This window comes from Cyprinus carpio, chromosome A1, assembly GCF_018340385.1.
Source record: "Cyprinus carpio isolate SPL01 chromosome A1, ASM1834038v1, whole genome shotgun sequence".
NCBI lineage: Eukaryota > Metazoa > Chordata > Actinopteri > Cypriniformes > Cyprinidae > Cyprinus > Cyprinus carpio.
In genome coordinates this window covers 18,299,614-18,313,945 of record NC_056572.1, presented here as the reverse complement: position 1 = coordinate 18,313,945, position 14,332 = coordinate 18,299,614, and the positions used below count along the sequence as shown (strand labels likewise).

General features: G+C 37.1%; 1 protein-coding gene across 6 annotated transcripts in view; it reads left to right on the top strand.

The window, feature by feature from the left end:
• Nucleotides 1-14,332, top strand: part of LOC109051366 (MSL complex subunit 3) — a 153,414-nt gene that overhangs the window by 53,583 nt on the left and 85,499 nt on the right. For 5 of the 6 annotated variants that reach the window (XM_042755874.1, XM_042756009.1, XM_042756052.1 and 2 more), the window contains exon 8: nt 6,203-6,361. The exons of the other annotated variant lie outside the window; for it this stretch is intronic. In XM_042755874.1, coding sequence (XP_042611808.1) covers nt 6,203-6,361 — 159 coding nt within the window. The remainder of the gene's footprint in view (nt 1-6,202; nt 6,362-14,332) is intronic. 6 annotated transcript variants of the gene reach the window in all.

Genomic DNA, 14,332 nt, shown 5'->3' with positions numbered 1-14,332 from the left:
GACAGACTGCAACGGTTTGAGTTAAAAATCTTTGTTTGTTTTTACTGGAAAAACAAAGTCACCTACATCTTGGATGCCCTAGGGGTAAGCAGATAAACATCAAATTTTAATTTTTGGGTGAACTATACCTTTAAAGAACCTAAAGAGAGTCTTTTTTTCGTCAGACATAAAAATAAATAGCAAGCCTACTTCAGCAGCATACAAAACAACAGAGCAACAACAGATTATTATGCACCTGCAGCGCTTCTGAGAACAGAGAATTACAAAAAAATAACATAAGAATAAAATAAAGGCCTAAACTAAATATTTTTCAATTAAATAATAAACATTAAGATGATAAAATGAAAACACACTGAATCCTTATATGCACCTTAAAGAACCGACGGAGTCTTTTTTTTTTTTTTTTTTTTTTTTTTTTTTGTCAGACATAAAAATAAATAGCAGGCCTACCTCAATGCACAATGTGTCTAGTTTTTATTTTTAAAAAAGTAGCCTAAAATGTTGACGTGCTGTGTGGATAGTCTGGAGCAGAGCCGTTGAGAAACAGAGTTGCGAGACACTTTGATCTTGCCGCCACGCGGTCACATGGTTAATGGAGGTGTCAATAGTTCCAAACAACTCTGCACAGTCAATATGTTAGAATGGGTTTCATTAGGATAGACAGCAGTTTCACTATATTTGCTGCAATTTCTAGTGATTTATTAACCCATCATGTGCATTGATTGTGTATTGATAACTACGCTGACTATGTTTTACAATTGCATTTTATTCTGGGGTGTGATGAAGAGACATCATTCATATTTTTTCTAATATGCTTATTATTTATATTACAATTAGCATAGTATTTAGGGTTAAAACAGAGAAAATGTTTTTTAAATTCCAGTGCAAAGTTCACGCACACTCTGTGAAGGAGCACATCTAATCTTACAAGATCAGTTATTTGTCAATGAGTTCAGGATCTGCTGGGCAGCAAATACTCCAGCATGGTCTATCAGTCATCTATACTACTCTCGACTTGTGATCAGTCAAGCTTGTGTTGGATGCTGGGTTGCATGTTTTTTTCCACAGAATCGGGCTACTTTTAAATTGATGCCCTGGGTATTTCTTTCCCGTGGGTAAACAAATTTGTATTGCATACTTTTTTTCACCATGCAGCAAACTTACTTGAAATACTTGGAGAAAAAAAAAATTCAAATTAAACCGTTTAAACTGATTGTATTACTCTGTCAATTTTTTTACTTTTGGTAAACGGTTAAACAGTTAATATGAGCATCCCTAGCAAACACGATAACTATATGCCAACTCAAGTGTATATGTACATGGGATGCTTTATAGCCATTTTATTCCATTCGCTCTGCGTTAAATGTTTTTTTTTTTTCTATACATTTTTTTTTGTTTGCACATTGTTTAACGTTTTCAAATGAAGAAAAAAAACAGGATATATAATTTATAAGTTTGTTGTGAATATAGCTTGATAAGAAATGGTAACAAAGATAATGTTTGATTAAACAAATAACGTCTTTCTCATTAAACATTTGTTTTTTGTTAAGTGATGGTTGTTCACGAGTCCCTTGTTTGTTCTGAACAGTGAACTGAGCACTGTTGTTCAGAAAAATCCTCCATGTCCTGCAGAATTTTCAGTTTTCACTTTTGCGTATTTGAACCCTTTCCAGCAGTGACTATGATTTTGAGATCCATCTTTTCACACTGAGGACAATTGAGGAGCTCAAACACAACTATTAAAAAGGTTCAAACATTCACTGATGCTCCAGAAGGAAACACGATGCATTAAGAGCCAGGGGGTGAAAACTTTTCAATGGGATGAAGATGTCCAATTTTTCTTATTTTGTAGAATTATCTTTTTTTTTTTTTTTTCATTTACTACTGCCCTTCGGAAGCAACAGATGATACTTGCATGTTTCCTGGAAAACCATGATCTTCAATTTTAAAAAGTTTTCACCCCCAGCTCTTAATGCATTGTGTTTCCTTTAGGAGCATCAGTGAATGTTTGAACCTTTTTTAATAGTTCCTCAGTTGTCCTCTGTGTGAAAAGAGACAAAAAATAAAAAGCAAGGGAAGTCATGGCCTAGTGGTTAGAGAGTTTGACTCCTAACCCTAAGGTTGTGGATTCGAGTCTCGGGCCGGCAGTATGTGTGTGTATATGTGTGTGTATATGTGTGTGTATATACAGGTCCTTCTCAAAAAATTTGCATATTGTGATAAAAGTTCATTATTTTCCATAATGTAATGATAAAAATTAAACTTTCATATATTTTAGATTCATTGCACACCAACTGAAATATTTCAGGTCTTTTATTGTTTTAATAATTTTGATTTTTGTATACAGCTCATGAAAACCCAAAATTCCTATCTCAAAAAATTAGCATATTTCATCCGACCAATAAAAGAAAAGTGTTTTTAATACAAAAAAAGTCAACCTTCAAATGATTATGTTCAGTTATGCACTCAATACTTGGTCGGGAATCCTTTTGCAGAAATGACTGCTCCAATGCGGCGTGGCACAGTAATACCATGGTCAGTAAACCATTTACCAGTGGTTTTGGCACTGTGAGCAGGTGCCAGGTCGTGCTGAAAAACGAAATCTTCATCTCCATAAAGCTTTTCAGCAGATGGAAGCATGAAGTGCTCCAAAATCTCCTGATAGCTAGCTGCATTGACCCTGCCCTTGATAAAACACAGTGGACCAACACCAGCAGCTGACATGGCACCCCAGACCATCACTGACTTGTGGGTACTTGACACTGGACTTCAGGCATTTTGGCATTTCCTTCTCCCCAGTCTTCCTCCAGACTCTGGCACCTTGATTTCCGAATGACATGCAAAATTTGCTTTCATCCGAAAAAAGTACTTTGGACCACTGAGCAACAGTCCAGTGCTGCTTCTCTGTAGCCCAGGTCAGGCGCTTCTGCCGCTGTTTCTGGTTCAAAAGCACACGCCTGTGCACGGTGGCTCTGGATGTTTCTACTCCAAACTCAGTCCACTGCTTCCGCAGGTCCCCCAAGGTCTGGAATTGGTCATTCTCCACAATCTTCCTCAGGGTCCGGTCACCTCTTCTTGTTGTGCAGCGTTTTTTGCCACACTTTTTCCTTCCCACAGACTTCCCACTGAGGTGCCTTGATACAGCACTCTGGGAACAGCCTATTCGTTCAGAAATTTCTTTCTGTCTTACCCTCTCGCTTGAGGGTGTCAATGATGGCCTTCTGGACAGCAGTCAGGTTGGCAGTCTTACCCATGATTGCGGTTTTTGAGTAATGAACCAGGCTGGGAGTTTTTAAAAGCCTCAGGAATCTTTTGCAGGTGTTTAGAGATGTTAATTAGTTGATTCAGATGATTAGGTTAATAGCTCGTTTAGAGAACCTTTTCATGATATGCTAATTTTTTTGAGATAGGAATTTTGGGTTTTCATGAGCTGTATGCCAAAATCATCAGTATTAGAACAATAAAAGACCTGAAATATTTCAGTTGGTGTGCAATGAATCTGAAATATATGAAAGTTTAATTTTTATCATTACATTATGGGAAATAATGAACTTTTATCACAATATGCTAATATTTTGAGAAGGACCTATATATATATATATATATATATTTATATTTGACTCTGCTGTGGAGTCAAAACATTTGCAAATATGATTAAAAAATGAATGTGCAACAAAACTACAGAATGTCACATTTTATATTAGGTCTTTCGACACATACATGTTTTACCAAATAAAAAGGACAGCACTTTTAGAGTTCAACACACTATTTGATGTGAGTATAAGTACTGGAACAGTTGAATGTAAGGAAGATGTAAAAGATTAAAAGCTAATATTTAGTTGCAGATCCCTTGCATGCAATCAGAGCAGTGAGTCAGCAACTCATAGACATCACCAGACTCTTGGTCTTATGCTTTGAAATGCTTTTCCCGACCCTTTAATGCAGCCATAATGTTGTGGCATTTTCTTGAATATTGGTAGCCAAGATGATTTTGTATTCATTCTGCTACTTCCATCATACATTAAGTCATCATTAAAAGTTGGGTGATGTTCTGGTGAGAGCCTTGAGGGAGCATTGCATGACAATGCCTTCACCAAGCTTTACAGATGAAGTTGTATGCTTAGGATCATTTGCAGTTCCCTTTTTTCTCCACACTTTTGCTTTCTAATCACTTAGATAAAGGTAAATCTTTGTCTCATTGGTCCATCAAATCAGTTCCAAAACTCTACTGGCTCACATTTGTGAAGAATCTTGTCTTTCTATTTTTGGTGCTGATCAGAGGTTTGCATCTTGCTGTGTAGCTTCTGTAATTCTTTGTCAAATTCTCCTGCAGACTGTAGATTGACAGAGCATCAACCTTTCTGGAGGTTGTTGATGATTTTACAGACATGTGTTTTAGGGTTCATTTTCACAGCTTTTATGATTTGTCTGTCATTAACTACTGTTGTTTTTCTCAACCGATCAGGTCGTCGTTGGTTACTGATGTTGCCGGTAGTTTCCAAACTCTTGATTTCTCCATGCCCTTGTTTTTCCTATAGTTCTAATTGACTTCCTCTTTTCTTTTAGCATCCAAATTGCTTGCTTTTCTTTCAGAGTCGGCTTCCTCACCTTCATCCTGGTTTGTGTGTGTCATCGTCTAATGCAAGACTTAGAATGCAGAAGCAATGGATATGTCTGATAAGACACATTCCCTGCTTTTAATATCTGAAGAATGAATGCAACAGGACACAGCTGAACACTTAGAAAGACCTGTGAGGCAACTGTTCCAATACTTATGCTCACATCAGATAGGGAGATGAAACTAATAATCAGATAGGGAGATAAAAGTGCTGATCTTCTTAGCTAGTAAAACATCTTTGTGTTGAGTCACCCAATAATAAAATGTGACATTCTGTAGTTTTGTCTCATATTCATCTCTTAACCATATTTACAGATTTCTTGACTCCACAGCAAACAGAACAATTTTGTCTTTACTGTTCCAATACTTATGGAGGGCACTGTGTGTATATATATATATATATATTTTCACGTACGACTATCTCTAGGGTTTACAGAGAATGGTCCGAAAAAGAGAAAATATCCAGTGAGCGGCAGTTGTGTGGACAAAAATGCCTTGTTGATGTCAGAGGAGAATGGGCAGACTGGTTAGAGATGATAGAAAGGCAACAGTAACTCAAATAACAACTCATGGTATACATCCAAAGTAACTAGTAACTTGATACCAGAGAACTTTTTTCATTGGATGCTTTTTTACTCTTGCTCAAGTGACTGTTAGGATTGTTACTTTTACTCTTACTTGAGTAATTCAGTGAGACCCTTGAGCAAGGCACCGAACCCCCAACTGCTCCCTGGGCACTGCAGCATTGGCTGCCCACTGCTCCGTGTGTATGTTCACGGTGTGTGTGTGTGTTCACTGCTGTGTGTGCAATTGGATGGGTTAATGCAGAACTCAAATTCTGAGTATGGGACAACATACTTGGCCACACTTCACTTTTTTTATTATTATTTTTTTTATATACTCTACATAATACAGTGAGCTTTTAATACAGTATGCCATAAGCTTTCAATAAAGCAACGTTCGTTTGTTACTAGTTCTAAAGTGACATTTTCGAATTAGTAATGGAGGCTTGTGCTCAGCTGTTAAACTGTCAACTTGAGATTTGAATCCATGGTAGTTCCGCATACAAAATGTTTTTTAAGACAATCCGTGGTTGTTTCTTATTTATTTACACATTTCTGCCACTGAACTCTTGTATCTTCACAATATCACATTTGTACCCATGTGATATTCCTCTACATCAAATATTTAAAGACACCCCATGGTTGTTTCTTCTTTATTTACACACTTGTGCCATCAAACGGTTGTATAAATGCAATATCACATTTGTGCTAATGTGATATTGCGCTTCATCAAATATTTTAAGACACTCCACGGTTGTTTCTAATTTATTTACACACTTGTGCCATCGAACTGTTGTATAAATGCAGTATCGCACTGCTGCCCATGTGATATCACTTTATATCAAATATAAATAGCACATTAAAGTTGAAAGTTGCTACTACATGGTGTAACCCTTTTTGTGTGTACACCATACAGGTCTTGTATAAAGAATGTTTTTGCTCAGGTGGCCAAAATATTTAAGACAAGACAATTACACAGATCTTGAAGCTAAAAGGGCCTTCTTTTTTTCCCCTATTACAGCGAGGAGCTCTGTAAAGAAATGGTGGACGGTTTGAGGATCACATTTGACTTTACCCTTCCACTAATCCTACTGTATCCAAATGAACAAGCTCAGTTCAAAAAAGTCAGCTCCTCCAAGTTCTTCCAACCAATCATTGACAGCGCAACCTGCACCAGTAGGTAAGAGAGTAAACACTGAGTAAACTGTACTGAAGACATCGATTTGGTTTGAAATGCCTTATTAAACTTGTAAAAAAAAATGTTAATTTTAAACCTTTTTTTTTGTTGTTGTTTACAAATGTTTTAGAAGGCTGAAAATGGTATGAGATTTTTAAATATGCAGAAATCTTAAAACCATATAGGGTCATTGTTTTTACCTATACTATGACTTGGGATAGCAATGATTCCAGATCTTCAGTAGTTCATGCAAATGCCTTGAGTTGTCACTTTAATCATGCCTCATGGTATGTTACTAGCAAGTATTGTAATACCACTTTTTTGTATGTATTTATATAGTGTTTTATACAGTATATCCGCATACACTCTCTACAGAAGACAATATTGTTATTATCCTGCTCGGTTCAGGTCAATTTTTGTTTTATTATCCAAAAAGGACAGTCAGATCAATAATATTGTTAAAAAATATTAATTGTCTTTTAAGCTCCAACTGAGCAAGCAATCAAACCACAGGCAACTGTGGGTAGGAACCTAAACTCCAAACCTAAAGGTCACAAATGAAAAACAAAATATATATATATATTTTTTGTGTGTGGACTGATATTATTAAAAAAATTTAATACAGGAGACCTGAATGTGCCATGGCAGAATTGGGTGGAAACATTGTTGGGGTTGTAATCTTTTTGGCAGGTTAAAATAAGGATGATTGATTATGGCAAAAATCATTATCACGATTATTAGGGATGTACGAATACTACATTTCTCAGTCTATACTGAGAGACGGGGTCCCTCTCTCACTGCAACCACAGAGAAAAGTTTGCTACCTTTTGATTGGATCTTGGTAGACAAATGCAAACAAGGTAAGGCTGCTAGGACAGCTACTTGAATCCTCTTAGAGGACCCTTGTACCAAGCCTGGGAAGGACAGGTGCCATTACAGTTTCTGCCCTTTACCCATCTTGAAACTAATTCCTAAAGTTTTGGCCTGTAACTGTCATAAAAATTATTTAGGATTTCCAGATGTAGCAGCAGTGCCTGAAACAAATATAGTTCTTAAAGACTCATCCAAATCCATTCATAACGGTTTGAAAACCTAAAAACTGATGCAAAATACAACACATCCAGTTCATACTTATTCAAAGAAAGAAGTATTCTCAGTGACAGCTATTTGTAGTACAACCATTTACACAAATGCAGCTGTGAACACACAAAATAATGCATACCAGTTAAAATCTTTTTCCATCATGTCTGGACTCATTGTTTAGAATATTAAAGGGGTCATGACATGGGTTTTTTGTTTGTTTGTTTTATTATGATCCCTTAGGTGCAAATATAATATTACTATAGTTTTCTGGAGTTTGTTTTTCCAACCTGTTTCTCATCCTCTGACTCAAACAACTGGTTTTGGGGGGTTTTTCCCTTTAAAAGTTCAGTGTAGCCGCCCACTGTTATGATTGGCTAACATCACATGTCTGAGTGGGTCGGTCATGTTTGACAGGCTACATCTTTTAACACGGGGCCTGAACATGACAAATTCTGAAAACAATATGCAAGTAAACTAAGCAAAAACACTGTGATTATTCATTATGAATTAAACTGCAATTAAAAATTAAAAAGTAGTTTTTACATGAAATACATTACTTGTTGTTGGGTCCAGAATAGTTGGCACAGCCTGATCTTTGACCAAAAGTGTTCTGGCAAAGCCAGCATCATACTGCGATTAGTTCTCAAAACAGACATCCGTGAAATGTAGAGAACATGAGTAAATTAACACTGATGTGACTGGGACATTTGCAAAAAATAAATTTAATCCATTTTTCTCTGACGTCTGGATCTTCGGCAGCATATTCAAACATGTTTTTCCACAGCCAGGAACGGCGCACATGCGTGGCATCGCAATCTTATTGTAAACAGCTACTTCTTCAGACCCACTCACTGCATGTCGACTGGACACCTGTGGGCATGACAACGATGTGATGATGCAAAATTAGGCGTAGTTGTCTTGCGCTGGAGGCGGTCATATGCAAACAACTGGTGCTAGGCTAACACCTTGCCCCATAGGATCCACAATGAGCCGTATTTGGAGCTTGATTAAATAAATGCTTAGTTTTAAATGGGGAGGATATAAGCTATGAAACTTGTCCAAATAAGGCACGGCCATATTGCGCTGATTTGGGAACAGAGTCTGCGCTGTAGTGAACTCGGGACCAAAGTCTGCGCAGTAGAGCGGCACGTCCCGTCCACACTCCCGCATAATCAATCGCAAGCACACCCCCATGACCCTTTTTTAAATTAGCCTGACTGGTCCAATTTTCATCTGTTGATTTTTCATATAAGAGGCTTATGTTAAAAAAAGGTAAATACAACTCCAATCTCTTCCTGAAGATCCCGAAAAAGTCAGTTGGCGCCTCAGTTAGCTAAGAGAAGCTGTCAGTCTCAGCTGTCAATCATGACATCACACTCCCTTTTTTAAAGCATCACATAACTAACTAACTAACTAAAACCAAACTTATTTTAAAAACGAACACCCTAACTTACATCAAGTGTGATAAAATCTACATCAAATGACATAAACCATGTTTGAAAGCAAAATATTTAAAGTGAAATTTAATTATTTAGTTTGTCCCACGTCCCATTAGATTACATGGAGAGGGTGGGGTTTATGACCTATACTGGGACCAACCACCTGGGGGCGATCGAAACGCGATGGCTTCACTTTTGAGGACTAGTGTGGCACACTTGGTCAGACATTAGTAACATCATTAAGTAAGAGACATTGATTCAATGATGTTTTTTTAGTTTATAATTCTTTAGAACATGGATTATGCAGCTAGGTCAGATGAGTTGTCACAGGATCCTTTGAAGACTGGGTTATTGAGAGGCTGTATGGGTCAGACTGATACGAAGGTTGTTTGCTTACAAGACTTGCGCTGCTGAAGGAGCTGTAAGTCTTACGAAAGCTTAACCTTAATTGAACTGTTTTTTCTTTCCTTGTCAAGTCAGACAGTAGGGGTTGCACGACTACTGATTTCTGCTAGTCGATTTCTTATTTTAAAAATACTCGACTACTCGTGGTTAATGCTACTGTAAATGAATAGACATGAAATAGTTATCAATAAACGCTTATTAATTCATAGCCTAATGCAACAATTACATATGTAAATTGTCCAAACTTTATAATTATGACATTATTTTTTTACATTTTCATGTAATATTTAGTTTTTGTTTTTGTAGCAATTATTTAATTATTCGTATCTGCATCCGGATAAAACCGGGTGGAACGTCGTACAGTTACTTGATAAGACGTTATGACTATCTTTTTTTTCATAGTTATCACTGAACAAGTATGCCGTGTTAAAATAAATAATTATTCATTTCTAAAAATATATTTATCATGCAAGCAGAAAGATGTCATGACAAACGTTAAGTGATCTTTTGAACTCAACTGAATTAATTCAATGCACACATTTTCATTACGCAAAACTCTTTAAGTGAGTCTTTTTTTGAACTTCACTGAACAAATGTGCATGTGCTACACAAACCAGCAAAAGATAAAGATGCAAACATGTAGGCCAAGTAGAAAATGTATCTGTATCTAAGTTGATTATTAGCCTACTCTTGAGAGAGAACTGGTTTGGTTTTTGAGAGACTGATAATAGAATGTGTAAGATGTAATATTTTATAGGTGATATTACTCTTTCCAAGCTCTGATTTCTGAGAGATGCACGGAGAGGCAACAGCAATGCAGTGTTTGATTTGTGCTCTTTTCATTCATAAAGTTTTCAAAACATTCATTCACTTCACACTCTATTTAGACTTTAGAGGTCTGTGTATAATATTGCGCTGATCCCCTGGCTCAACTGTTATCTAGCAAACACCAGACTGCCAGCCTCAGCCGAATATTCAGGCAGAATTATTCCTTTTTTGAAGCCATTATCCGTGCCTTTCCGAATATTGTATTCGGCTTTGGATACACCCCTAATTATTACATTATTTATTTTAATTTGACATGCAACATAGATAAAGTCATAGAAAGTTACAGCTACATGCAATATTGTAATCCTAAAATTCACGTCTTACTTGCAAACTCTGTGCATGCATTATGGTTAATGCATGCTCCAGTAGTCGATTGTTTCCGACAGTGCGATCACTCGACTACTCGACTAGTCTATACAAGCCTTATCAGACAGTGATGTCTGTTAATGTCTCCTTCCCTGTCAGGTTACAAATGCAGAACAAAGGTGTGTCCACCTGGGGGATACATTTATCCCTTTCTGATGTGGAGGAGATTTAAAACGGTCACCTTTCCCTTTTAACGATGTGATTTGCCACTGGTATTAGAACATTTAATTTATATTCATACTGGTTTTAGAAGAAGTAGAAAGTGTTGTCCATCCTGGTGTGAAACTCGTTTGCATTATGTAAAGTACAGAGTTAAAGCAGTGTCTTTAATATTTTACCTGTGCCTTGTTTGTTTATCAAACCTCTTTTAAATTATTACAGGTATTATGCTGAATACATAATCTAAACGTAAGAAATTGTTGAACTATCACCACTGCATTCATTTATGTAAATAGGTCTATTTGCTTGAACAGGGAGTGGATTTATTTTAGTTTTTAAACATGTCCAAAGATGGGTATGAATGGACATGGATGTGTATGTGTTGCTCTTTTTGTTTTTATTGTTTTAGCCACAGCTGCTACATCCCAAGGTACTATTTTCTGCTGTCCCAGATGAAAGATTGGCATTGTGAAACAATCGTGGCGATTTCTGTGATAGTGACTCTTAGACGGTGGACCTATGTCATACATTGAGAGAGGTTCAAAGATGGCCGTTGTCACGGTCATGCAACCAAGGATAGCCTACGATAATTTTCTTACAGTGTCAGAAATTCAGCATGATCATCACCCACGTTTACTGACCAGACCATACAAATGCAACATGAAATCAATGTGACATGGTGCTAAAACATAAAACTGCTAACCTCAAGCTCTAATCCCTTCCTCTTTCGCCGCTTCCACTTTTTTCAGCACACATAAAAACTTAAACTGCCAAACTGTGATACATAATGCTTTTTTTGTTTACCACTAGTGTATGCTGATGATGTTTTGTTATTCTATTGTAATGTGTGTCGTAGCCTATGAGTCAATAGGTGCATCATCAACCATTCTGCATACATGTCGTACCCAAGTTTAGAAGATCCATGTCGCACTGTGTGATTTGCAATGATCTTATAAGATTAGGGCTGGGTAAAAAAATATAAATATCTCTATATTAATCAATTGTCTTTTTTATGGAACAATATCGATTCTTAAATCCCAATAATAGATTAGTGTTGCCTGTTTTCAGTTACTGGACGGAACATTGAAGGGCACTTCCCATCCAATAAATCGCAGTAAGCATTGTGCTTTGGTGATTTTAATATGAAACAAAGTCTCAGGTTTCAATTCATGTCCATTGTATTGCAGTATTCAAACAATAAATGCCGTTTTGGCGCTGTTTAATCTGTTGTGACAGATCGCTGTAGTGCCTCAGTTCAAAAGACGTGGCAGCGCGTAGTTCATGTGAACTAATCATCACCTCCATATTAATACCAGTTTCAGCACAAAATGAACATGAGTCATGATTAAACATCCAAAGTTAATTTAAAAGAAAGAATACGACTTTACAATCTGTATCCTGTCTCATGTAATCGCTCAATCAGTGTTTCAGCCGTGCAAATACGTCAATATAAAGTCTTGTAAACAATGTCACGTAACGTCACATTTACCTCAGAAACAAACATATTTGGTGAACATAAACCCGTTAGTCAGCCAGAAAAATAAACTGTAGAGAGGGGTATTTTGCTAAAAATTTGCACCATATAACATATTCATTATAATTTTTACTGTTCTTATGTTTAATTTGTTTGAATAAATCCATCAATTTTTTTTATGACAGCCACCATTTAAATTTTTATATTTAAAAAATATGAATTGAAGTAGAAATATAATTATGTAATTGTAACTTTATTTTAAAGACTTCATTGTGTAATTTGAACAGTTGTATGCTATAGCTTACAAATAAATTTTAATCTTTAATATTATAGTAATGTCGTACCAAATGACTCTCATGTATATTTTACAGCATTAGTTGAGATTTTTTTTTCCCTTGAGAAAATTTGACAAGTACTGTACCTGATATACAGTCGTGGCCAAAAGTTTTGAGAATTACATAAATATTAGTTTTCAAAAAGTTTGCTGCTAAACTGCTTTTAGATCTTTGTTTCAGTTGTTTCTGTGATGTACTGAAATATAATTACAAGCACTTCATACGTTTCAGAGGCTTTTATCGACAATTACATGACATTTATGCAAAGAGTCAGTATTTGCAGTGTTGGCCCTTCTTTTTCAGGACCTCTGCAATTCGACTGGGCATGCTCTCAATCAACTTCTGGGCCAAATCCTGACTGATAGCAACCCATTCTTTCATAATAACTTCTTGGAGTTTGTCAGAATTAGTGGGTTTTTGTTTGTCCACCCGCCTCTTGTGGATTGACCACAAGTTTTCAATGGGATTAAGATCTGGGGAGTTTTCAGGCCATGGACCCAAAATTTCAACATTCTGGTCCCTGAGCCACTTAGTTATCACTTTTGCCTTATGGCACGGTGCTCCATCGTGCTGGAAAATGCATTGTTCTTCACCAAACTGTTGTTGGGTTGTTGGAAGAAGTTGCTGTTGGAGGGTGTGTTTTGGTACCATTCTTTATTCATGGCTGTGTTTTTGGGCAGAATTGTGAGTGAGCCCACTCCCTTGGATGAGAAGCAACCCCACACATGAATGGTGTCAGGATGCTTTGCTGTTGCCATGACCACAGGACTGATGGTAGCGCTCACCTTTTCTTCTCCGGACAAGCCTTTTTCCAGATGCCCCAAACAATCGGAAAGGGACTTCATCGGAGAATATGACTTTGCCCCAGTCCTCAGCAGTCCATTCACTATACTTTCTGCAGAAGATCAATCTGTCCCTGATGTTTTTTTTTGGAGGGAAGTGGCTTCTTTGCTGCCCTTCTTGACACCGGGCCATCTTCCAAAAGTCTTCGCCTCACTGTGCGTGTAGATGTGCTCACACCTGCCTGCTGCCATTCCTGAGCAAGCTCTGCACTGGTGGAACTCCGATCCCGCAGCTGAATCCTCTTTAGGAGACGATCCTGGCACTTGCTGGACTTTCTTGGACGCCCTGAAGCCTTCTTTACAAGAATTGAACCTCTTTCCTTGAAGTTCTTGATGAACCTATAAATTGTTGATTTAGGTGCAATCTTAGTAGCCACAATATCCTTGCCTGTGAAGCCATTTTTATGCAACGCAATGATGGCTGCACGCGTTTCTTTGCAGGTCACCATGGTTAACAATGGAAGAACAATGATTTCAAGCATCACCCTCCTTTTAACATGTCAAGTCTGCCATTCTAACCCAATCAGCCTGACATAATGATCTCCAGCCTTGTGCTCGTCAACATTCTCACCTGAGTTAACAAGATGATTACTGAAATGATCTCAGCAGGTCCTTTAATGACAGCAATGAAATGCAGTGGAAAGGTTTTTTTGGGATTAAGTTAATTTTCATGGCAAAGAAGGACCATGCAATTCATCTGATCACTCTTCATAACATTCTGGAGTATATGCAAATTGCTATTATAAAAACTTAAGCAGCAACTTTTCCAATTTCCAATATTAATGTAATTCTCAAAACTTTTGGCCACGACTGTATATCCAAAATAATCTACGTTGAATCGAATCGAATTGGCAATCGAATTAAATCGTGAAATTTGTGTCAAAACCCAGCCCTATACAGGATTGCTAAATTCGTGGAGTATATAAAAGGCTTAAGAGATTTCTGGCATTTGCCTTAGCAGCTTGTCTGATGTTGCTTGGCATTTGTTTGTGCTGGTTCAACCAAGATCCAGTCACGGTATGGCACATCTTTCTCTACACTGG